This window comes from Xenopus laevis, chromosome 5L (genome assembly GCF_017654675.1).
Source record: "Xenopus laevis strain J_2021 chromosome 5L, Xenopus_laevis_v10.1, whole genome shotgun sequence".
In the NCBI taxonomy this organism is placed as follows: Eukaryota; Metazoa; Chordata; class Amphibia; order Anura; family Pipidae; genus Xenopus; species Xenopus laevis.
In genome coordinates, this window is record NC_054379.1 from 135,492,593 (window position 1) to 135,519,041 (window position 26,449).

The following is a 26,449-nucleotide window of genomic DNA, read 5'->3' on the forward strand; positions in this document are numbered from 1 at the left end:
GGGCCCCCCTCTGTCCTGTTTTAGATTGTAGCCTAATTATATTATATCACATGTAATGTCAGCCCCACAAACACAATCAATAATGACAGTCGCACAGATCCTGAAGCAGAATCGCACAGGTGCTCCTATGAAATAAACACAGCAGAAAGTAATCCCCTCTCACCTGGATAACAGTTTCCAGTTTCATTGGTGATCCTTCCTCGCTGCTCATGGTGGTCCTGGTACTGTCCGCTCTCTCTCACTACTAACTTCTTCTGAGCCGCAACTTTGCAACTTCCCAACTTCTCTGCTGCGCCGTGCGGACAGCCTTGCAAGTTTCCATGGTAACAGAGACAACGCTGCTGGTGCGTTGCCTAGGTAACTCGACGCGGCGCCGGCAGATTTTTTAAAGTTGGCTTGGGACTCTATAGTGATTGACGCTACGGGGAGGGGTTTACGTGTCGTCCCCTTGGCGATGGCGGCTCAGGGCGTGGCCGGGGATTGTTAGATGGGGAATGGCGGTGGTGGGCGTGGTATAAGTTCATGGAGCGGGAAACTCAGGGAACAGGGAGGGAAGCGTAGGATTCGTTGAATACTTACTGTAAACTCATTGTGATTGTAAACTCAATCTGTTACGCTCTGTTAAGCGCTTACTCTCTTGTTATTGTAAAAAAAACAAACATACTGGCCTTCCGATATTTTTATGCTTTTTTTTCCCTGTTAATAACATTGGCGCCAAATCAAAGGCAGGTTTTTTTTTTCTGCCACCTGCTACATTTAGTCAAAAGTCAGATCCACCAGTGCAGAAAATAGAGAGGAACTGACAAATATGGCTTTCCCTTTTAATTATGCCTACATATAGGGCCAAATTACGGTACTGCCATAGACATTTTACTCAATTCGAATTTTCAAAAACAATTTCTGTTTTCTATTTAATAATTAAACAGTACCTTGTACTTGTTACTTAAAGGAGAACTAAACCCTAAAATTAAAAAACCCCTTCCCTACATAGACCTCCCTCCCTCCCCCCCCCCCCCAGCCTAAGTGTTACCCCAGGCAAATGGCCCTAAGGTTTTACTTACCCCTCGGTGCAGATTCAGGCAGGAGTTCATGAGCGCTATCTTCTTCAATTCGGAAATCTTGGGAATGAGACCGGCGTGGTGGCGCATGAGCAGTTGGAGCAATTTTCTGTTTCGCAACAACTGCGCATGCATCGAAACTCACGAAATTTGTCGAAGCGCCGGCCTCATTCCAAAGATTACAAAAGCTGCTGAAGATGGCAACCGTGAACTCCGATGCCTGAATCTGCACCGAGGGGTAAGTAAAACATATGGGGCATTTGCCCGGGGATAACTAGGGTTGCTACCTTTTTTAAAAAAAATGACCGGCCAGTGGTGGGGGCTAGAACTAAAGGGGCGGGCCGTGATTTAAAAAAAAGGGTGGAACCATGGGGGTCATGCTGCAAAAGGGGGCGGGCCACGTCGCCAGAAGACAAAGAAAATGGACGTTTCCACCAGAGGGGAAGGGATTTTGTTAAGCTACACTGCCGGTAAATTTGTAATACTGCCCCCAGCAGGTGTTTTACTGGCTAGGTAGCAACCCTAGGGGTGACACTTAGGCTGGGGGAGGAGGGAGGGGGTCCATGTAGGGTGGGAGGGTAGGGTTTTTTTTAACTTTAGAGTTTAGTTCTCCTTTAAAATACAATTAATCCGTGCTGGAGGCAAAACAATCCTATTATGTTTGGTATAATGATTTGCCAATCCAAATTATGGAAAGATATCCAGAAAACCCCAGGTCCCAAGCATTCTAATAGGTTCCATACCTGTATTGGAAAATGGCTTAGCATTATAAGTTCTCTCATTTAGTAAACATTTATTTTTGGGTTTGCACCCCATTCCCAGTTTGATTAAACACACACCAGTAGCATCTCTATTAAACCTTACATTACAAAGAAAGGAGGAGGTGCATTTTAACAAAGGCCACAAAATTCTAAGATTCTTTGGCATTAATGATGCATTTGAATTAGTTTTTCAAGTATTTACCACGATTACTGTCTTCTATTGCACACACTTGGGGGGTTATTTATTAAACTCCAAATGCAAAAATCCTAAAAAATTTGTGATTTTTTAGTTGGCTTTTAAAAAATTGCGAATTTTCCGGAGTTTATTATACCCAGATGATGGAAAAAGTCAGAATCAGAAAATCTGGCATCTCAGACCTTTCGAGGTTGCATATAAGTCAATGGGAGACAACCCAATGATTTTTTTGATGTGCGCTGTGTTTCGGCAATACCCCGAAGAGTTTTTAGGAAAAAAGCATACAAAACCTGAGTTTTTGGGTGGGATATCCCAAATTCGCAAAAGTCGTTTTTTTCCACCGCATTTGATAAATAACCCCCCTAGTGACCATTGTTTTATATATATATATATATATATATATATATATATATATATATATATACATACATATATATATATATATATATGTGTGTATATATATATATATATATATATATATATATATATATATATATAATATTTATGGTAGCAAAAATATATTGAAAATAGATCACCGTCAACATTAGTAACGCCAAAGCAGAGCAAAGATTAATGAACCATATACTCACAGCAGCAAGGAGACTCATATGCTCAAAATGGAAACAGAGGGGGATACCTACGATGAACGAAGTTCAAGATAAAGTAGAAGAGGTGTGGAGAATAGAGTATATGTCAGCAATACATAATAACAAAATACCCATATATGATAAAATATGGGCGAACTGGGTGTACCACTTTCCCAACATCCCCACAGCGGCTGAGTGATACAATGACTCAATGATCTGGAACTTTATTCCCACAATGTAGCTGTAGAGAGATAAAATAATGGAAGGCTGGACACCATGTTACCTGATATGGCTCAGACCCCAAAATGCATAGACTCCAACTACATTAAGCTGACAAAACACATTCGGTGGTGCCGCCTTGTGCTCCCATTCCACGAGAAAAAGTATTATATTAATGCACCTGGTGTGGTTCTGTGATATTTTATTGCACTTGGATAATCACATTTTTTTTTATATTTGGTTTACTTTTTATTTCTTTTGTTTTCCCTTCTGTTATGATTATTATTTGTGCCAAAACCAACGAAATAAAGAGTTAAAAAAATTACCATTTGGTTCAGTGGAAACAAATACCCATTTATAGTCACACCCCATACTAATATCATTATGCAAGTATACAGTATGTGGCACTTTTTCTGCAAACCTCATATTTAATCCACTTTTTTTAATGACTTCCATACTTATGAAATGGTCCCCCACAATGGGGGTTGCTTGCCTGGAAGACCAAATTATAACCAGAGAACAGTTACTGAAAGCTAGTCAGAATATAAATGGTTTATTTGCAATTTAAACATGCTTTTTTGGCCCATCTAGCCGACATCTAGCCGACATGTAGCCGACATCTAGCCTCATTGGCTTCTGATGTTATATTGAAATCATTAACTAATTTAAAATCTTGCTGCATAACTGATTGCCACAATTCCTTCACCATTCTCTCAGACATAGATTGTGGCAGCATGACCTATCAAATATAGAATGGCTTGAGTTTACACTATTTAGCATACCATACCAACTAGAGACAGATTAATTCAATACTTTACCATTTACGGTATATATTACCCAATTACATCTTAGGGAGGGCTGAATAGGAAATATAGACAAAGCCTACTGCCTTAAATATGGAGAATACAGGGCAAATTCTATGCAAATTATATGGTCATTGTCATGTCCACAAATAGGTAAATACTCAGGTGACTGAATTCACATAAGCTAAAACTGCCTTACCCCCAAATATTTTCACTGTAAGTCTGCCTACTAGGCATAATAGATTACTTTTCAATCAATGAAAGACACAGTTTTTAGAGATCCTTCCTATGCTTCACCAGAAAAGCATTGATATTGTCAACCCTTCTAATGTACATGTCTATTGAAGTATTCAATCACCCCAATACTGATCCGGAGTTCAATCTTTTGAACATCATCCCATAACTTGGTCACCTACCTTTATATTCTTCATATCTATGTTAATCATTCTTATGCTTTTTATATATATACAAAAAGTTCTAGAAATATATCTGATGCATGGGTCATGCAAGCAGAAATTTAAAAGAGACTGGAACATGTAAACAAAAGTCAGGGAAAAGATGGTATTTATCCCAGGGTACTAAACAAGCTTAGCTCTGTGCCAAACCATTCTACTTAATTTTTCAGGATTCATTGACGTCTGACATGGTGCCGAGAGACAGGAGAATTGCTAATATGGTGCCGCTATTCAAAAAAGGATCCCGTTCTCAGACTCAAAACTATGGGTCGGTTAGTCTGACATCAGTGGTAGGAAAGCTTTTCAAAGGGGTATTAAGGTATAATATACTTGACTTTGTAGAAAATCAAACCTAAGTAAAAATATAGTTGAAAAAAATGAGAAGCATTGATAATGAAGTGGATGGGTGTGATCCCCTCAATAATATATATATATATATATGTTACATGCCTCTTATCCAACAAACTTATTGTGTAGAATGTATCAAAGCTGTGTATTACCAATTTCCCCCTTGCTAATGCTCCCCATTTGTTGTTGTTCTGAATGAAAAAAAACATTAAATAAATAAACATTAACTAAAACCAGCAAAAAATGACCAGTCAAATGAAAACAATCAGTTATTTTAGTATTTAATTGAGGTATCTGTGATGATAGTAGAAAGAGGATGATTCATATATTGTATGAGAATGATGAATGAGTGAAGTTACAGTTTGGATTTAATGACAATTTTAGGAGCCGTCATCTTCAGCAAACAGGTTATTCACATCTTTTTTTTGGGACATTGCTGCAGAGCATCACGCAGAGCCTCTAGAACACGATCTACATTCAGTTGCGTTGAGTTATAGCCCATGAGGCCAATACGCAGAACCTGACAAGGAGAAAACATGAAATTATGAGTAATACATAAGGCACCACGTATATCTTGTTTACTGATAACCTTCCTTTCCTGAAAATCACACGTGAGGCTTTGTACTTTATATTGAACTGATTTTAGAGCAAAATCTAAATTCCCACACATCTTTGTTTAGCTACTTTTATCCGTATTCTTTTCTAGTACAAGTTTGGGATATAATATCTAAAATGCTTGGGACCTAGGGGGTTTCTGTAATTTGTATTATCTACCTTAAGGGGCAGGTTTATCAAGGGTCGAATTTTGAGGGTTAAAAAACCCTCGAATTCGACCCTCGAAGTAAAATCCTTCGAATTTGAATATCGAATTCGAAGGATTTTAGCGCAAAACGTTCGATCGAACGATTGAAAAAAAATCGTCCGATTGAACGATAAAATCCTTCAAATCGAACAATTCGAACGATTTTAAGCGATCGATCGAAGGATTTTTATTCGACCCAAAAAAACTTAGAAAAGTGCTGGGGATGATCCCCATAGGCTAACATTGGACTTTGGTAGGTTTAAAGTGGCGAAGTATGAAGTCAAAGGTCAAAGACAGTACTTCGAATATCGAATGGTCGAACGATTTGTACTTCGAATCGTTTGAATCATTCGATTCGATCGAATTTGACCATTTCGATGGTCGAAGTACCCAAAAAAAACCTTCGAAATTCGAATACTTTTGCATTCGAATTATTCACTCGAGCTTAGTAAATCTGCCCCAAAATCTACAAAAACATTAAAAATGTATAGGATTTTTTTTGTCACCAATATGGATGCATACAGTGTATTTATCATCAAGTACAAGTTACTTTTACCACTACTATAAAAAGGAAACCAGTTTAAAAATGATTTGCTATAGTGAGCTATATGGGAGGTAGCCTTTCTTTATTTCAGAGGCTTTTTGAATAACCTGTTTCTATGAAATAGATCCAAACCTGTATTAATCTTTTCCCTTTCATACAAGTGCATTATGTCATAGTATAAAGTGAATAAATTATCCATAAGCAGTAAGTTTGCCATCTTCAATCTACAGCTACTAGACCAAGCCTTGTGCACACTTTTTTTTATAGAGATTATAGTGAAAAAGGATGGCTCTGAAGAATATAAGGAAAGTTGTGGCCAGATAACAGTGAACAATGGAGTTTTTGCACAAGAGTACAAACAACTGTCTGTATACATGGTAAACAACTGAATTTTCTCTATACAGACGTAAGCCCTCTTGACATTTCCCCTCAACATTTTTGTTATGGTGGAGACAATTTGGATTAAAAAATGTCACGGGTACAATTAATTCTCAAAAAGGTCAAAAACACGCCCACTTTTTAACAACTGTTAACTTATTTTGAAATTTGATGGTTTGGTGGAGAAGCAACGGACAATTGGTCTGTGAATAAGTCAATGCAAATACGACATTTTAAAAACATTTTCCTTTACCAGCATTCCCCCTATAGTGTCAGTGGTTTTGCAATTGTATTATACACATTTAAGGGCAGATAAATTAAGGGTCAAATTGAAATTTTAGAATTTTCTAATTTTTTTTATGATCAAAACTCTTGAATTCGAATTTTGAGATTTATCACACTCTGGCCCTTTAAGAACTCGATTTCAACTATTCACCACCTAAAATCTGCAAAGTTCACGTCCAGGGACCAATTTGGACATGTTAGTAGCCTTCTTTACATTCAAGTATTTTTCTGAGATTTGAATTTGATTCGATTCGGTAAAATTTGTGAGAGTTTTAGATATTCGCTTTTTTTTCATTAAATAACTCCCAAATTGAATTTAAAGTATATTCAAATTTAATAAAAACAAAAGTTAAAAAAACGCACATGAATGAAAAATTCAACCTTTAATAAATGTGCCTCCCAGAAATAGAAGGTCGGGAACTTTAACATTTGGCTTTTGTGTTGCTTTAGTGAAGATTTTCCTATAAGCTTGCTAGCAGCAGCCAACCATTTCTGTCTGGATGCTTCCCTTGGCTGTGCAGAAGAGCTGCTGACACTCAAAACTTTGCATTGTAGTATATTAGTCAATCCCTATCTGGTGGGCTGGCAGTTAGCAATTAGGCGGACTTGACATGGAACTTCATTATACTGTTCCATTGTGAAGGTAGAGCTTTTACTGGCTACTCACATTTTTCTGTACTCTTGGGGAATAAGCAGGGCCGGGACTAGAGGTAGGCAGAAAAGACACCTGCCTAGGGCTCAACAATGTGGGTGCCTTTCCTTCCTCTTCATTGCTCACCCCTCCTTTCTCTTTTTATGGCACCCATGCATGCATACACACGAGAGAGGGGCAGGGGTAGCCGACCGGGGTGCCTTTGGATGCCCTGTCTGCTTGGCCCGGCCCTGGGAATAAGTGTTAAGGCATGCACCGTAGTTGTAACTACGAAAGTATAGGTTTTAAGGGTAATGAACCCAAATTTAAATCAGGTGCCATATACAGGGGTTGAAGTGGGGTGTGATTTATTTGGCCAATTTCAATACTACTGGGCAGGATTCAGCTATTAAGAATACTTATAAAAATACTTATGCATTTTTCTGGGGCCACAGAGTTTTAAAATGGTGAGGCTGGGGCAAAAATGCAGGTACGACTCTGTAATGAAAAGCTGATGGCAATGTACAATGAAATGCTAAGGTCACTGTGTCATCATGTGGTGAGACCACTGTGTCTTGAAATTCTACAGGTCATGCTATGTTTTGGAATTTATTATGTTTTGGTAGCCGAGGATGAGTAGAGTATAACAGTACTTTATTAGCAGACTCATGCAGCCATTACACAACAGTAAGCAACTCTAACATCACAAGCTGTATAGAAAGTATGCACAGTATAAGTCTTGACATCTACAGGCCATCACTGTCATTTCATACAACGGCCTCTCCATCATGACATACTGGGGCCCATGCCATACAATTCAGAGGCCACTAGGTGATTTTGAACTGTTTGGGCCACATTGCAATAAAATGCTGGGGTCACTTTGTCATGAAATGCTGGGGCTACTGCATCATGCAATATTAAAGGGATAGTTAATCTTTCAATTAACTATTCCTATACTATAGAATTATTTTAACTATTTGCCTTTTTCTTCTGAAAAACCAAATGCTCTATAAGGCTACAAATGTATTGTTATTGCTACTTTTTGTTTCTCATCTTTCTATTCAGGCCTCTCCTATTCATATTCCAGTCTATTCTTCAAATCAATGATTGGAGAGCTGCTGAATACAAAGCTAAATAACTCAAAAACCACACATAATAAAAAATGAAAACCAATTGCAAATTGTCTCAGAATATCACTATCTACACCATACTAAAGGGGGTTATTTACTAAACTCCAAATTTTTTTTTTTTTATAAAATCAGACTTTTAAAAGAATCATGAATTATACTGAATTTTTTAAAATCCGGCATCTCAGACCTGTCGAGGTTGCATATAAGTCAATGGGAGAAGTCCCAATGATTTTTTGATGTGTGCTGGGTTTCGTGCAATACCCTTAAGTTTTCAAAATTTCCGGGCAAAAAAAGCATAAGAAATCAGAGTTTTCGGGAAAAATCGTGCAAATCTAAAAAATGTTCCCCCCATAAAGCCAATTTTCGGGAAAATGTAATAAATAAGTGTAAAAAACCTGAGCGTATTTGATTGGAGTTTGTAGCAGAAAATGTGGAGATAAAAATCGGACATTGATAAATAACCCCCTAAAAGTTAACTCAAAGGTGAACAACCCGTCAAAGGATATTATCCCATCAATTTCTAGAATGCAGAGTATTTTTATTCTCCTTCCCTTTGCTTTTACCTTTCCAGTAGATGGCCCCAGGCCTCCTGTGATTTCAATGGCGTGATTCTTCATGATAAATGTAGTTATGTCTTTCCATTCATACCCATTTGGAACGCTAATTGTTGTGACGGTGGGGAGGCGCAGTGCCTGTGTAAAGTCAAATGGGATTATTATAACAAGCAAGATTAAAGAGAAATATTTGCATGAACTGACACTGTATAAAATATGTTTTTATTGGTGCTTTAAAAAAAATCTAAGAAAACAGATAATATAGTAATTTATACACATATGCATTTTGTACAATTTTAGAATGTTCTTGGGCTAAGATTTTTGAATTGTGTTAAAGGATTTAACTTCCTTTAAATGAGGAGGTAGTTGTGTTATTTACAATTCTTGTGAGTGGGCGGCACCTAATGCAGAGTGGAGTGTTTTGGTCACAGTACTTCTCCCTGATGGATCCATACAAAAACTGCCCTCCCTATACAGGGCTCCCGTCGCATGTTGCACTTATGTAATTGCAAGCTAATTTTTCACCCTCATACTCATCTTATGTTGCTGGAAAAATTTAAGTTTCTCCTCTGCATTGTCTCGCATCAAAGGCTCATAAAAGTCAAGAGCGGCCATTTACAGTTCCTCGGGGATCAAGTGCTAGATCGCTAAAGGACAAAAGAACATGTCCCTTAATAGTCACATAAGAAGCACTTGCACCTCAGGGAATGCTGCACTGTGTTCTACGCTCAGGGAGCAGGCAGTAAGCACATTCCCGCCAGCGGTGTGACTACGTTTGAAGGGACCTGGCAGGCACTGAGTCTTTTTGGGGGGCCCCAAACCCTTCACTATTCGCACTTGCTCACCTGCCCACTGTGAACAGATGCAGCATGCAGGCAAACTTTTGGTAGTTTGGCTATAGAGTTAATGGGCCCCCCTGATACTGAGGATCTGCATTCTCAGTAGTTATGCTGCTGGTTGCTGCTGTGCCTACTGTTGAGGGGTGCCAATTCGGAGAGGGAGGAGTGCTCATCAAGTGAATAGTAAGTGTAGTTAGAAGATGCTTAGGTGGGTGTTAGGTGAAGGGAGGGCCCTTAAATGCCTCTGCTGGGGTAGAAGGGCTCCAAAAGTGTCTCTACTGGAGGGGAGGTATCCAAATTGGCCTCTAATGGGGCAGGACGACCCCAATATTGCCTCTGCTTGGAGGGTCCCCGAAAGATATAGTTCTAGTCAACACTCTAGTTATGCCACTGAATTGGCAACCGCTGCCTCCAATCATTAGACCCCTCTCGGGTTTTACCTTGCTATGATTATGTTACCACTTACTGGGTCCTTTACAAAAAGCTTTATTCCTAGTGCTTCCAATCCTTTATGCAGCTTCAGTGCATTCTCTTGGTGCACAGCCCAGGAGCGTTCCAATCCCTAGAGATTGATGAGAGATTTAGGATGAATGTACATATGACTTTATGTATGCTAAAGATTTGAAATGTATATTAAAATAATAGCTTGAATTAATACATAGTTCAGTGTTTGGTATAACATAGACAGTCACAGACTGAAACAATCTGTTTGTCATATTTTAATTGGTTGTGGTTTTGGAAACATTGTCATTCTATTCTGCCCCTGTACTTTAAAACTGTATTTGCTGGAATCTGTTACACAAAGCAGATTAATCCAAAGGCTAGATTGGTACCGTTGTTGTTATATTTATTGTTGGTGTGTTGGTATGGGACCTGTTGTTCAAAATTCTTTGGATCTGGGTTTTCTGGATAAGGGATATTTCTGTAATTTAGATCTCCATTACAGAGATAAAGAAAATATTTTTTTAAAATTAGAATTTAATGTTTATAATGGAGTCTATGGGAGATGGCCTTTCCATAATTCTGAGCTTTTTGAATAATTTGTTTCCGGATAACGGATCCAATACCTGTACTATATAACTTATTCATCTTTTCATTCATTTAGTCTGTCATCCAAAACTATGTCTAAAACATGGTTCCCTGACTGTGGCTGCACTACAACTCCAAGCATTGTTTTTTAATGTAATCTAGGTTTAATGGATGGTAGGAATTTTAGTCCAACATTATCTGGGGACCCAAGTTTAAGAAATAAGGGTCTAGTTGTATGCTAATGATATGCAGCAATCAGGTAGAAGTTAAAATTATAAAAGGGAGAGATGGAGAACAAAAGGTAAAATAGTTCAAAATCCAATTACATTTGATTAGAATGCCTCTGTCTTTATTATACTGTACCAACAATATATGTACCTCAAATAACATTTATGATTGTGGTGTAAATAATAGCAAGGGTATGAATACATTCTACTTACCAGCTCAGCAAGAATTGCCAGTCCTTCTCTCAAGGTGAAGAAATTAGTCACTGGTCCAGTGTGGTGGTAGCTGAGGGGACATTGTATAACAACATTTACTACTAAGGTATGTTACACATTATATTACATTTATTTTATTTACATTATCAATTCTGATATTTGCCTTAGGGACTCGGCACTAGAGTGCTGACAAAACTCCCCCCCCCCACACTTGAAATCAAAGGCATGAAGTTTGAGTTAAATTACATCTGATCTGCTTCAGGGTGTGTATTTAAAAATGGTTTAAAGGTAAGTCTACATAGGGTGAAACCCTGGTCCATATGTAGTAGCATGACCAGCGGTCTAAGCAGGGGTGCTTCGTCAATGAGGCGAGTTGAGGCTGTTGCCTCAGACGGCAGTGCCCCACAAGGTACCAGGGGCAGCAAAAATGCTGCTCCTGGTACTTTAAGAGCGAATTTCCGGGGGAGGGGGGGGGCAGCAGCAACTGCTGCTGCCTCAGGCGGCAGAGGGGCCAGGATCGCCCCTGGGTGTAAGCTTCTAATTTGGTACAGAGCTAGTGGCATTAACCTTTCCTAAACAAGCTTCTGCCTTATTGGTATTGAAAAAAATAACCCTTCTGTTTGGCAAATGGCAAAAATAGGAAATACAGTATAACCCAGAATTTACGCTTTCACGCCTTTTTACGCCAATTTTTTTCAGTCCCGCCAATTTTAATGTATTTCTATGGGCTTTATGGGTTTTATGTATTGTTTTCCCGGATTTTACGTTTGTAAATCAGCCCTGTCCCTTGTGAACTTCTCGATTTTATTAGCAAAAACCTTTTACAGCAGCGTTCACACACTTAGCAGTTGCAAACTAAAAACAAAAATAGGTGGATGCGTGATATTGGGATATGAGGGCTAATTTACCATTGGTTGGGACACACTAAGGTGTGCAACATTGTCCCTTATGGAATACACACAGGCCATTCCAGGTCTCCACCAAGACCAATGGGAGGAAGCCGTAGACCAGTGATCCCCAACCAGTGGTTCAGGGGCAACAACCCCTTGCATGTTGCTCCCAGTGGCACCAAACCAGCTGCTTGTTTTTGAATTCCAGGCTTGGAGGCAAGTTTTGGTTGTATAAAAAACAGGTGTACTGCCAAACAGAACCTCCTGTAGGCTGCCAGTCCACATAGGGGCTATCATATAGCCAATCACAGCACTTATTTTGCATCACCTAGGAACATTTTTTCTGCTTGTGTTGCTCCTCAACTCTTTTTTTAAGGTTTCTATTTTAGAAATCTATAACCAAAAGAAAAAAAACATTTAAAATAAAGAGAAATAAACAGTCATGCTTGGCACTTACATATAATCCCTCTTTTGCTGAAAATGTTTGGCAGGATGGCCTGTTCCCCCGAATCAAATCCCCATGGTGCTAACCAAAATGTTATCATGGGGGAATAAGACCAGATCATGTGAATAAACATGATTTGGTCTCCTTCCCCCATGATAAAATGTTGGTCCAGTAACATAACTGGAGGGGGGCGGGCCCTGGTGCGAGACGTGCAGCCGGGCCCCACCCCCCTCCGCACCAGATTATTTGCTCTGAAATTGGCAGTGCGAGCTGGCAAGGGGGCCCTAAGGGGGTGTGGCCCCTGGCCCAATCGCACCCCCTGCTCCTCCAGTAGTTCCGCCACTGTGTTGGTCTAGTGTAATGGAGGCCCTGGCCTCCAAACTGGGTACACCACAAACAGTTGACCCAGTAATATGTCTACTAAGGACGGTTGATTACATATTTCCCATTAATGCAGCAGAATTTGTCTGCAATCTCTCATGTTTTGTGCCAAGAAGTGCGTGATTGTGTATTAGATGGGTGATACACCCCTCTACATAACTTTCTGGAGGCAGCTAGTGTTATGTTTTGGTAGCTGAGGATGAGTAGAGTATAACAGTAAGAGACATCTCGTTGCCAATTTGTTATGTTTTGGTATCTGAGGATTAGTAGAGTATAACAGTGCTTTATTAGCAGGTTCATGCAGCCATTACACATCAACTTTAGCTTCAACTCTTTTTAAGCAGTCTAGAAAGTACTCTGTACACAGTATAACTCTTGTGCACAGTGACATCTACAGGCCCTTTGTATAAACACCACAGCTAGTAGATGGGACTCAATTATGAAATTAGAGGAGCCAAAGTTTGACAAGGTGTGGGGCTTGGTGTGATCCAAGCTCCCTGGAGCTGTTATGTTACCTTTTTGGGCATATGTGACCTACACCTCACAGTTATGAAATCCTTCTATGTGTACATGTACCTGCAACCACCAGCAACTATACCCTGTTGTCTGAGCAAGACTGTAGTTGAACTAGTAGTAGTTGAACTAGCACCAATCAACACTACCGTACCTGACAGTGACCATATATTGTTTTATTCAATTTTAATTTGTTCTGTCTACCTTTGTCTGGTTTGTTAAAATCATGAAAACTTACCTTTAAGAAAAAGTATCTGATGCAATGTGCAGAGCCCGGAACACTGAGGTGACCTGAACATAATGTCTTCAATAGGAAGGCCACCCACCACTAGCCCTATCTAAATGCAACAATACTGAACCCAGGCAGTCCCACATTCAGAGCGAGATGCGTGCCCTTTGTGCTCCATTCTAGGACCATAATCTGCTACCTCAGCGTGCAAAGTCCAAAAGCAGGGCTCTTTGTGACCATGTTCTGGAACTTTGCACATTGCCACATAAGTTAAAAATGAACCTTTTGGGTTACACCAACCCTTCATCCAACACAGTTCTACTGATAAGGAAACGAGCTGGAGCTGTTAATAATTAATATTAATACTTTTGGTGGGCAGCCAAAAATATAAATGAAAGACAGACAGCATGCACTGATACTGTTCTCTGTGCTAATAACTTTTATTGTTATTTGGGGTAAACTGACCATTTCTCTATTATTTAGAGCACTGGACACATTCACAATATTCCATACAAGAAGTGTCCTGGCTGTATTGCTATTGCGCTCAGAATATAATCTCTGTACCAGTTGATGCCTGTTGCTGGATTTACAACATGTAGCCTACTATGAATCTGTAAATATACCTTATACATGTAGAAAGCAGTAGACAATATGTATTACATTCCAATATTGTACATATGATTACTTACATTCTTGGTTTGCCATCACATCCCCAATAGTTTGCAAGCCAATTTATATCCACATACAAAGATGGAGGTTTTGTTTTACGGCCAAACATCTTCTTACTAGGAAGAGAAATATGTCAGTATTTAGAGAGGACTGATACACCTGTACCCCAATCATACCCAACAGTACAGGGACACAAAATAGCTAGAGAGGTAAATAATTCATGGCAAAAAGGAGTGAAGAGTGAGCAGTTAGAGTGATGAGACTTTGCTGATTGTTAAAATTGTCATATTAAAGAGGTTGTTCACCTTTAAATGAACTTTTAGTGTGTTGTAGAGAGTGATATTCTGAGACAATTTACAACTGTCATTTTCTATTATTTGTGGTTTTTTGATAATGAAATAATAATAATGATGAAGAACAATTGATAATAACGAAGACCAATTGAAGTTCCTTAGAACTGGTCATTCTATAGCATATCAAAAGTTAACTGAAACCCCATTAATTGTAACACTGATTATGTATTACATTCACGAGTCAAGACCATTTAATACACCTATGCAATTTGTAATTTATGAACCTGTGCCTTAAACTTTAGAGAAAGAGACACCAGCTTAAGTGGGAAGTAACCCATGCATACTGAGCAGTCAATGGGTTTTTGACTTAGCACTAACTTTTCCATAACCTTATGCTTCCATAAACCCAAATAAGTGAATTATTGGATCTGGTTAAATTTGGCTGTATCTTAGGGACAATTTATGAAAAATGTCATAGAGCTTGCCACAGTTCACAAGAGGAAAATGTAATTGCTGTCTATTCTCTTTTATGAGATTGTTGCCTATGATTGAGGGGTGTTCCCGAAAGCGTTAGGCGTCTATAACGCTTTAGCCACCTGCGTTTTAATGGCAAAATAAACAGCAGATTTTACTCTATGAGGCTGTCATTTCAATGTTTTGGATCTGGGTATTTATCAGCCCTGAAAATCTCATACAAATGAATAGAGAATGAGTTCTATTCCTTCTTTCTATAGATAAATATACCACTAAATATCTACATGTTAATATAGGTAAGTTATTGATTGATCCAGATAGAGCTCTAAACACTAACCACTGCAGACAATCCCTCACATGAGCTCTAAACACTAACCACTGCAGACAATCCCTCACATTATCATCTGAAGGAATTGAGAATTTCACTTGAGAGCTTGAAGTGAATACAGAAACTTCTCTGTGAGGATTTACCTTGCAGCTTCACTGAAGGAAATGGGAGCAGTTCCTGGAGGGGCATTCAGAACCTTCTGAGATCCAGAATATAAAATGTCAATTCCTAGGAGGCAAATTTAAGAAATACACTGAAACCTTAATTTTACATCCCCTGATTTTAAGTTCTCCCTCATTTTACATTGTTGTTTTATGGTCCCACCTATATATTATGCATAACACATTTCCCTGATTTTATATTTTCCTTGGCCCCCGGTAAATTGTAAAATGGGGGTTCCATTGTACTTTAAATTGTTAAATATTGTTGACATGCAATGACAGTATTAACCACTATAGGGTGCTGTCGGATCATTTATTTATTTCATGTTAAATAGCATGAACTGATTTTCTAAAGGGACAAAATCATGGCCTGAACTAGGCGAAGGCAGAAAGAAGATTCCCTGGGTGTAGCCCTGGGGAAGGGATTATCCCCCTCCCCCAGGGCCAGAACTAAGGGTAGGTAGAATAAGGGTCTATAAATGTTTTTTATTTCCTATTGTTTTGGAATGATGGGCAGATGTGCTATATGAACTCTGATTCTTTCAAATCAGGGAGAGTTTTGTATTATGGAAAACACTGACCTTCACGAAACAGTAATAGGTCAAGTACCATGGTCTGCCCTTAGGTGGATGTCCAGAATAATCACTCACCCTGTTTGTCCATGTAGATTGGAGCTCCACCTAGAGAGGCTACGGAGTCTACAAGCAGTAGACAGTTATACCTGTGAATATATAAAAAGCATTATACAATGACTGTTTATGAGACAGATATCAGGTGAGAGACTTTTAGCTGCTATTTTGGAGCTACCTTTACTAGCTCTAATAGTTTTCTACTTTAAAAGATAAGTAAACCTTTAAAATACATTAATGTAAAATTGATGAGAGAGTAAGCACTTTTGTTATTTACATTCATTATTTACCGTATATATTTTTAATTCCAGGATATTAAGGGAAACATGTACTGTTAGGGGCAGTTTTACCAAAAGTCAAAGTAAAAATTTGAATTTAAAAATTTAAATTTCAAGCAAATTTTTGTGTACTTTGACTTGGGAATAGTCCAAATTCGATTCAAATTTAAAAAAACTTAGAATTTCAAATTTATCATGTACTGTCTCTTTAAAAATCCGACTTCGACCATTCGCCATCTAAAACCTGCCGAATTGCTGTTTTAGCCTATGGGGGACCTCCTAGAGGTCAATTGGTGAACTTTGAAAAAATCGAGGGAAAAACTTAGAATCGTACAATTGGAATTCAGTTGAAAACGGACCTATTCAATCGAAAACTGACCTATTTAGCCAAAAAAAGTTCAATCAATGATGGTCCTTTTGAATTGTAAAGTTTTTCAAATTCGAAATTCGACCCTTGATAAATCTGCCCCTTAATGTGAATGAATTTTGTTACAACATTGTCACCTGTTGGTCAGTTTCTGACCACAAAGTAGTCAAGGAAGTTGTCAGGAAAAAGAAAGAGGGCTGGTCTGATGTTCTTCTGTTTAGGAAAATCATTAAAACTGATCAGCAGGTGGTGCTGTTGTAACAAAATTCATTTATATTAACAGTACATCTATCCCTATATATTTCCTTTTTCTCTGTAATAATAAAACAGTACCTTGTACTTGATCCAAACTAAGATATAATTAATCATTCTTGGAAGCAAAACCAGCCTATGGGGTTCATTTAAATGTTTACATGAATTTCTGGTAGACTTAAGGTATGGAAATCTAAAGAACAGAAAGATCCGTTATCAGTAAAAAAAAAAACAGGTCCTGAGTATTCTGGATAACAGGTCCCATATGTGTAGAATTAAGTAGTAAGAAGCACTTTCCTGAGAATACAATCCTTTGTGTATTTAGAAGCACTGTATTTATAGAGATGGGTGATAGGCAGGATGTGGAAGCACCTCCTAGATAATTGTGCTAGAGAGGGGCACTGTTATGGCTTGTCCCAGAAATCCCATGTGGGATTAGTAAATGAGCCCTACATGGTTTATAATACGCTCACTGTACTGTATTGCAACTTGTATGGTCTTCATACTGATTTGTGTAATTTATAGACATTAAATTGTGGAGCACTGACCGGTGACAGAGATCTCCCAGGCCATCTAAGGGCTGAACCACTCCACTGGATGACTCTCCGTGGGTAATGAAGAAGAGCGATGGCTTGTGCTCTGCTAAAGCCTGGAACAAAGTGGTACATGAAAAAATGTGAAAAAGAACATTGATCAAATTATACCTACTATTAGTTGCCAACAGATAGTAATGCTTCACATTAGTAATGCATGAGTACAGTATAAACCAAACATGAAAATTATTTATTTGAATTGCAGTCCACTAAGTATAAATATTTTTTTTCAAGGAGTGCTAAAGGCAAAAATATTTCTCTGTTGCTTTATTATTATTATTTGTTTTTGGACTATGATGATTTAGGCTTTCTTATACTACACAAATACACACTATGTGTAATGTCTCTAGCACTCCTATCAAAATCTATAATGGTGATCTCCTGTGAACAAATTTGAAGGACTGGGTCATTATTGTTATAGAGCTGTTAAGCCTTTAAAGGGGCTGTTCACCTTTAAATTAACCTTAGTATGTTATGATGTAGAGAGTGATATTCTGAGACAATTTGCAATAGGTTTTCATTTTTATAATTTGTGGGTTTTGAGTTATTTAGCTTTTTATTCAGCGGCTTTCCAGTTTGCAATTTCAGCAATCTGGTTGCTAGTGACTACATTAACATATCAACCATGCATTGATTTGAATAAGAGACTGGACTGTGAATAGGGGAGGGCCTGAATAGAAATATGAGTAATAAAAAATAGCAATAGCAATTCATCTGTAACCTTACAGAGCATTTGTTTTTTTAGATGGAGTCAGTGAACCCCATTTGAAAGCTGGAGAGAGTCAGAAAAATGAGGCAAATAATTAAAATCTATTAAAAAAATGAAGACCAATTAAAAAGTTGCTTAGAACTGATCATTCAATAGCATACCAAAAAGTTAACTGAAAGGTGAACCACCCCTTTAAGTTGGTTTATTTAGTTCAGTATATATAATGCAGCATTTATACCCATATTTGCTTTTAGCGTTTCGTTCTTTAAATACAATTTTGTACGGACCAAATGACATTATCCCTGGAATATTGACAATCAGAGAAGTTTCTTATGTTATCTTTCATAAACCTGCTAGGTTCGTTTCTAAAATGCCTCTAAGGACCCTACCCCACTCACCTTTTCTACATCCTTAAGTGTAAAGGCTTCACCTACTGGTTTTGACACATATCGTACATCCGCACCTGAGGGGCAAAACACAAGTGATAAGCATATGCCAGCACGTAGCTTATGGTTTTTACAAAGAACGTAGTAATCTAAAAGCTTTACTATAAAATCAAACTGTTCAGCTATCATTTGTAACATTTGTGCCAAAATTGTGTGAATATATATATAGCTTTGAAAGTAATTACCCACAGAAAGCAGAAAACCAAAGCTCCAAACTTCTACCCATAAGACTACTGTTATCAGTGGCGTAACTAGAAGTTACTGGGCCCCATAGCACGTTCATTTTAGGGCCCCAAAATATCCAGAGATTGTCCTGTTTTTCCAATAAATATTGATATTGCTCATAATTTGGACCTCATTGGGCCCCTATGACTCTTGGGCCCCCTGCAGCCACAGGGTCTGCTTCCTCTGTAGTAACGCCCCTGACTGTTATGGAGTACAAAAAAAGTGCAGACTCAGCAATTACACACCACCAAGTGCTGTTCCCCTGCCATGTCAACCTGCCATGCTCTACAATGGCTTTCAGGATTAAAATTCAAACCTTTGCTAGGCTACATAAAGGGGACCTTCTCTAAAGAGATCTGGGAAGGGGTGCAGCTGTAGTAAAGCCTTGAATGCTTGTGTCTAAAGAGAGGCAATGAGTGAGGTGTTGAGGCAAACCTCACTCATTTGGCAGGTTATGAAATTTTGAACATATTTCTGTGTTTTTTTTCAGTTGTTACAGTTTTGCTAATGAAGGTGAATTGCCCTTTAAGCTGTGAGTCTAACTTCTCCCAAGGGACCTGTTATGTTATATTGTTACAATTACTTGTTTGCTTATCTCAAAATTGTTACAAAAGTATCTTATTTGCAGCTGTGGCTGTTCTGGGCTCTCTGCCAAAAGCCAATTAAGTTAGAAACATTGTTTCTTTTTCTGGCTGTTCAGTGCAGGGAAAATCGGGAGTTTCCAGTACAAACGAGGGACTTGCAGGGTTGAGCTGTCAAAAGAGGGACTGACCCTCTGAAACTGGATAGTTGGGAGGTATGGGTTGAGGTGTACACTGCATATAGGAGCATAATGAGCATTACTTGGATAAATTCAGAATTACAGGGTGGAGCAGAGCTGTGAACTGTTGTGAACATTGAGGACCATTCCATCAGTATACACTATATGCCACTGCCACCTGTTCAATTCTACATCTCCGCATGCCAAATGCTGATCTTTTCTATACTTTTTTTTTTAATATCTGACATCTTCAAGCTGCCACCAGATCCAGAGTAAAAAAGTAATGTTTTCTGGCATGACTTATTCCTTTTATTAGAAATAATAATGAAGCCCTGGTCTTTATTACCCCAATTGTTCAAATCGAATTATTTTTTTCAGAGAATTTTTAAATGTTAAACAGGTACAGAGTGAGACGGCCATCCTGGGAACTCTCCATATGTGGGTTTCGAAGGCAGAGGAATGTGAATAATTAACCCAAGTACAAGCTCAGCTTATTGCTGAAGTACATTAAAGGGGTTGTTCACCTTTTAATGAACTTTTAGCATGATGTAGAGAGTGATATTCTGAGACAATTTATAATTGGTTTTCATTTTTTATTAAGTGTAGTTTTTTAGTTATTTAGCTTTTTATTCAGCAGCTCTCTAATTTGCAATTTCAGCAAACTAGTTGCTAGAGTCCAAATTGCCCTAGCAACTATGTGCTAATTTGAATAAGGGAATGGAATGTGAATTGGAGAGGGCCTGAATAGAATTATAAGCAATAAAAAGGAGCAATAACAATAAACGTGTAGCTTAACAGAGTATTTATTTGTGACCTCCATTTGAAAGTTGGAAAGAATAAGAAGAAAAGGGCAAATAATTAAAAAAATATAAAAAATAAATAATGAAGATATTGATAAGGTGCTTAGAACTGGCAATCCTATAACATACTAAAAGTTAACTTAAAAGTGAAATACCCCTTTAAGGTATTTACTTACTCTTCTATACACAATATTATAGGTTTAAAGTATATTTATTAGGTAGATTGACTCATCACAGTGACTTACCTATTCGCTCTGCAATATCACCGGCTCTTTCCCCCCAAATTCCTTTTACAGCAACAAGGACCACATCTCCTTTCTCCACCACGTTAAAAATTGCAGTCTCCATGGCACAGTGTCCGGATCCACTCACAGCAAATGTCAGGTTGTTTTTTGTCTGGAAAGCATATTGTATCCCTTGTTTGATATCATCCATTATCTAAAAGGAAAGTGATTAAAGATATATTCAATGTTTTCCATTTACTACATGTGACACAGTGGTTGAATTAGGCAAAGCTTGAGTAAGTAAACAGAAATGAAACCGCCAGCTTTACATCTAAGGGCAATGGCACACATAGGGCCAAAAATACTCACAATTGTCATAATTTGCCCCTGACCCTGGCAGATGTAATTAAATGGTATAGTGGGGTAAACACGGGGACTTTGCCTCTGATTTTACACTTTGTACATTGTACGTAGTAAGTAAAGGTGGCCATACTCATGTAGAGAGAGAATGGTGTGGACAATAATAAAAATGCAACTTGCAGTTAATTTGCCTAGAGTGTGTGATTCCCAAACCCTGGATATACATTGTTAATACAAAGAGGAGGCCAGAGACGGAGCCTCCAGGGAACCACTACAACTGACTACTAAAAATTCCGACTGATTGTGTGTAAAACTAATATTGGCACATGTAGAAAAAGCATTTCAGTTCTACAAGGCAGACCAATCAAAGGCCAACATATAGTTTTTTTTTGCACAATTCTAATATGGCAATGGAACAACATGCTATTGGAAATGTTGGCAAGTGAAGTCTTTACAGTAATGAACCATAAAATTACATATACAGGTAAGGGATCTGTTATCTGGAAATCCAGAAAGCTCCAAATTATGGAAAGGCTGTATCCCAAAAGACTCCATTTTATCCAAATAATCCAAATATTCAAAAAACGATTTCCTTTTTTTTTGTAATAATAAAACAGTATTTGGTACTTAATCTAAACTAAGATATAATTAGTCCTTATTGGAAGCAAAACCAGCCTATTGGGTTTATTTAATGTTTATGTAATGATTCTCTAGTAGACTTAAGGTATGAAGATCCAAATTACAGAAAGATCTGTTATCCTGAAAACCCCAGGTCCCGAGAATTCTAGATAAAAGGTCCCATACCTGTATAGCATTCAGAACCTAATTACTCCACAATTGCTACTAGGCATGCACATATTTATATATATATATATATATTACGCATTGCTTAGAAACAAGAAAATACCCCACAAACTGGATTTGTTTGAACCTTTTTCAGGTTATACTGACATGTTACTTGCTGCAGTTCCTACACTCTCCATTCTGTTATTATTTTTGCACAAGTAAAATGTACAGAATGGAAGTTCTTTGTGAATTACTCCTCCCTTCCAGCCCATTGGTTTGTTCTTCAGAGTGAGGCTAGAATGTATCACCTTACCTTTAATAGGATAGGATCCAATGGATTAACCATTGGCAAAAATGCTGCAGCCTGTATTCGAGGGGGTACATTAACAGGGCCTGGTCCCAGCAAGAGTCTCTGAGGGACATTCAAAGGCTTGAGAAGGTTTTCCACTGGTTTAACATACAGTGAAGACATGATTGTTACAGTGACTCAGAAGTGCCTGAATCTCATACTCTCTGCATCCTGTACTTTTATTAAGTCAAGGTAGCCAATGAACATTAACCTTCTACACCATGCCCACTAGTCCTTCTACTCACAGTTTAACATTATCTCTACCTCCTGGAATCACGTTCCACAGAGCTTCTTGTTCAGCCAAGGAGAAAGTTCAAATAAATGGTTAATGTCTATTAATGATAAGTTTTCTTTTGCATAACTTGGTATGTTACGCAGAAAAGGCTAGGCTACCCCTCTGGAATATATGAAAACTCCACAGAGAAAAGGTGATTTACCAAAGGATTTAGTCCCTTTGTAAAATATATAATAAATCAATAGAATTTTTAATGAATCAGATGCAAATTGAGGACTGGCCAGAAATGGGATGACTTTGATGTAGTTGGCCATCTTAAATATATTGCAATATATTGACAAACAATCCCTGTTTTGTTTAAAGGGTAAGGCATTCAGCCAAAGCAAAGGGCCTGGCCAAACTGTATCCGAATCCTTAAAATCACGAACAAGGAAGTCAACATCTTTTTTTACCAGACGTGTAGCACATAGTTCCCTTTAGCCATTCCGTACTCTAATTTGCATATACAAATTAGGGTTTGGATTCCATTCATTCATATGAATCTTTTCAAGATTTGGCCAAATCTTAAAATAGTGGATTTGGTGCATCCCTACATGTTACACAGCAATCTATAGAGATTGTTAATCATTCACTTCCATAGTGGATCTTACAATGTAACACAACACACACTAGGGTCAGTTCAATCCAGAACCAATTAACTTACCTGTACATTTTTGGAGTGTGTCACCCCATCTGACTTCCCAGTGTTTTTATTGTGTTCCGCATCAAAATCCAATTACTTTACAAGAAGTGTTGAATTTATAGTCAGCAATAAATGAATATAATCTAATATTCAGATTATCTGCCTGATCTAATTTAAAGAGATGCTGACACCAGAAATTGAACCTTTTTTTTTACATCTACCATAAAACTGACTTTGCATGCTTCTTATAATTTTGCCATAAAGTATTTGCCCAAAGCTTTTACATTACCTAACTGACTCCCTGTGATCGCCTGTGAGGGGGCTGCCATATTTGTGCAGCAGGAGTCCGTTAGCATTAGAAACTTTAACTGACCGACATCCCTACAACTAACCTTATCTTCGTCGCATTCGACTTGACGCCAGCGCTTAGTCTCGTGGCGTCGAATCGGCCCATGTAGCTCAACCCTAAATTTGGTGTCTGGGTGTAATTACACACCTGGCAGTTACGCCACTAAGATTGAGCCAAATAGAAATACTATACAAACATAGTTGCAGTAGGGAAAAATAAAATATACGCTCCTATGGCTAACACCTAATCTTATTTAAGCTATGGAAGGTAGCTAAAACTTTAAACCACACAAACACAAAATCTAATACAGGTATGGGCCTGTTATGCAGAATGCACAGGGCCAGAGGTTTTATAGATAAGGGGTCTTTCTATAATTTCGATCTTGATACTTTAAGTCTACTAAAAATTAATTTAACATTATTTAAACCCAATAGGACTGTTTTGCCTCCCATAAACTTTAATAATATCTTAGTTTGGATCATTGTCTTCCTAATATTTCTGTTAGACAAATGCTAAAATGTGAAGGCAAACTGTCTCTTTAGCTGTCACACTGCATTTATTCGATGTAACAGCACTAACATATACTTTAGGGAGGTAAGCCGAATTTTCGCTATCCTGGCCATAGGTTACATGATTATGTATTTTTTGCTGGCTTGTGTGCAAAAGTACCAGAAGTATTTATGCTTTATTTTGTAAAAGTTTTGGCGCACATAGCGCACCCACTGGAGAAGCACCAGAAGCTGCCACATTCCATTCATTAAAATGGGTAAACTGTAACAGTTCGGTACTTGTAAACAAGAGCATTTTCTGGCTGAAAAGCCTCCCAAGCCACCATTGGCTGTGGTTTTCTATGCAGCTAAACATGATCTGGCAGCAACAGTTTCTGACACCTCTCTGGCAGCCGATATAAAGGGACTTTGGGGCATATTTAAATTCATTTTGTCCTCTTCCAAAGTCTTCCTCGATACATGAGGCATATTTTCTCATATTTACTATAAATGCTGTTGCGAGAGTAATGTGGCTAATATTCTCTAAGCCTAAATTCTTTGGGAAATTCACCGTTTTATTTTCTCCATACATTTGTAGTGGGGAAAATTCTCTAGATAATGTACACCATAAAGAAATGATGTATGTGGCATATTTTCATGGTGGAGGTGATATAAATAATGAGATGCAAATGTGGCTTCTCTATCTTTATAGTGGTAGTTTACCAGTGTCACTCTCTTTCTGGTTTCCTCACTTTTACGTCACTTGCTTGGAACTGCGCCCTAGGCACATGCCTACCACGCACACCCCTAATTCTGACCCTGCTCCGAACACAATTCTTCAACCCTCCTACTTTTTCCCGGTGTTTTTTTCTCTCCATCTTGGCAGGAGTATCCATACTTCCTGCCCACCCATACAATTTTCTGCTGATATGATTTATTTGTCTTTGAACATTTTACTTATCTTGCAGAAAATAATATATTCCCACCATGGTCAAATGTACAAATGTTAATTTTTTACTAGATTAACACAAATATTAACTTTTTTTCCTGGAATTGTGTCCTTAAAGGGATAGCCTTCACTCACTTTTCTTGTTATCCTTTATCATTTTGGTAAAAATACAAGCAGTAAGTTCTCACACTTGCATTTATTTGTGTTCACTAATACATTAAATGGGAGTCATTGGGAGGCTGTGGTTTTTCCACCAGCAGAAAAAAAACAAGTACAGAAAACTCTACATGTGGCATATGCCTAATGGTTAGCCTAATCTAACTTTTGTGTCTTTTTAAAGTAGACCCATTGAAAAAAACTATACACTGATATGGTATAAATAGTGGTTTGGGACCTTCCTCTGCTAAAGGACAACTAATATCCAGCTACCTAAGCCCGATTTCTTTTTTTGGTATATGCATGGCACACAGTGTGGCAGAAAGAAACATATAGATGTAGGCAAGTAAATGTTTGCAAAAGTATTAATATTTCAATGTAAATCTGCCTTACCTGGAACATTTCAGGGTGCATGTGACCAATAAGCTGTAAGCCCCCTGCTGCTTGAATCCGAGGAGGTACATTGGAGGGTCCGGGGCCAAGCATGAGGCGTTGGGGGACATTCAAGGGCCGCTGAAGAGCTGAAGGTGGAGGGATAGTGGCAAGCGAAGACATGATTCTGACAGGAGCAGAGAGGCGTGCAGCACAAAGAAGAGAAGAAGAAATGCTTCTAACTGACCCTTGCATCTTGTTTAACTTCTAAAAGGTCTCAGATAAATGACGCCCAGTGAACCTTCACCTAGTCCCTATTTTGTTTCTGGTCCTAACACTGGCTTGTCTAATGCATGCCGCTCTTTTTCCACCCTATCTCTTTCTCTGAATTCTGGAACTCCCCTCAAACCAGAGGGTACGGGGTTCTGACCTGTGCTCTGTGACTGAGAGGCTGTTACACCTGATGACAAAAACCTTTCCGCAATGTCAATAGAGCTTCCAATGGTCCTATTTATATTGACTCTTATCTATTAGTTATCCATTAAAGCCTCCTGGATAGGGATTGAACTAATGCCAAAAAACTTGGGTTTTATCGAAGTGTAAACACAAGGGAGAGCTGCGCTAAGTGGTGATAAACATATAGAAAGTCAGGTAGAGACTTAAACATATAGACAGCGAGCAAAACAGCTTCCTGAAGGGCTAGAGGTATAGAGTATGTGTCCTGACTGTCTGTTTGGCAGTTTTAATATATGTGGGGGAAAACAGATAATTGTTCTTGAAGTATTAGGGGGTAGGTGTACAGGAAGACCAAACAGGTTAATCTGAACATATCGTTGGATAGTATTGCCATTATGTGCACCTAATGTAACAGTGTCCTTCATTAATTGTTGCAGTATATTCACACCTACAAATTGGGCAGAAATGTCATGCTGAAATGATACCCCTACATCGAAGATTTTCAAGTTATGTCTTAATGCACAGGTGCAACCGCTACCCCT

The 26,449-nt window shown here is 38.3% G+C and overlaps 2 protein-coding genes across 2 annotated transcripts in view; both read right to left on the reverse strand.

Moving 5' to 3' along the window:
- Nucleotides 1–456, reverse strand: part of LOC108717099 (rootletin) — a 110,281-nt gene extending 109,825 nt beyond the window's left edge. The window contains exon 1 of the mRNA XM_018263869.2: nucleotides 164–456. Coding sequence (XP_018119358.1) covers nucleotides 164–211 — 48 coding nt within the window. The 5' untranslated portion in view covers nucleotides 212–456. The remainder of the gene's footprint in view (nucleotides 1–163) is intronic.
- A 4,239-nt stretch (nucleotides 457–4,695) lies between these two features.
- agxt.L (alanine--glyoxylate and serine-- pyruvate aminotransferase L homeolog) lies at nucleotides 4,696–25,932 on the reverse strand (the record flags this gene model as incomplete). Its single annotated transcript, NM_001088479.2, is given in 11 exon segments — nucleotides 4,696–4,947; nucleotides 8,761–8,889; nucleotides 10,057–10,152; nucleotides 11,060–11,129; nucleotides 14,207–14,302; nucleotides 15,425–15,509; nucleotides 16,093–16,163; nucleotides 17,517–17,617; nucleotides 18,669–18,733; nucleotides 20,747–20,939; nucleotides 25,473–25,932. Coding segments are annotated over 11 exon segments (1,248 nt in total). The 5' UTR covers nucleotides 25,707–25,932.
- Between the last annotated feature and the right edge of the window lie 517 nt (nucleotides 25,933–26,449).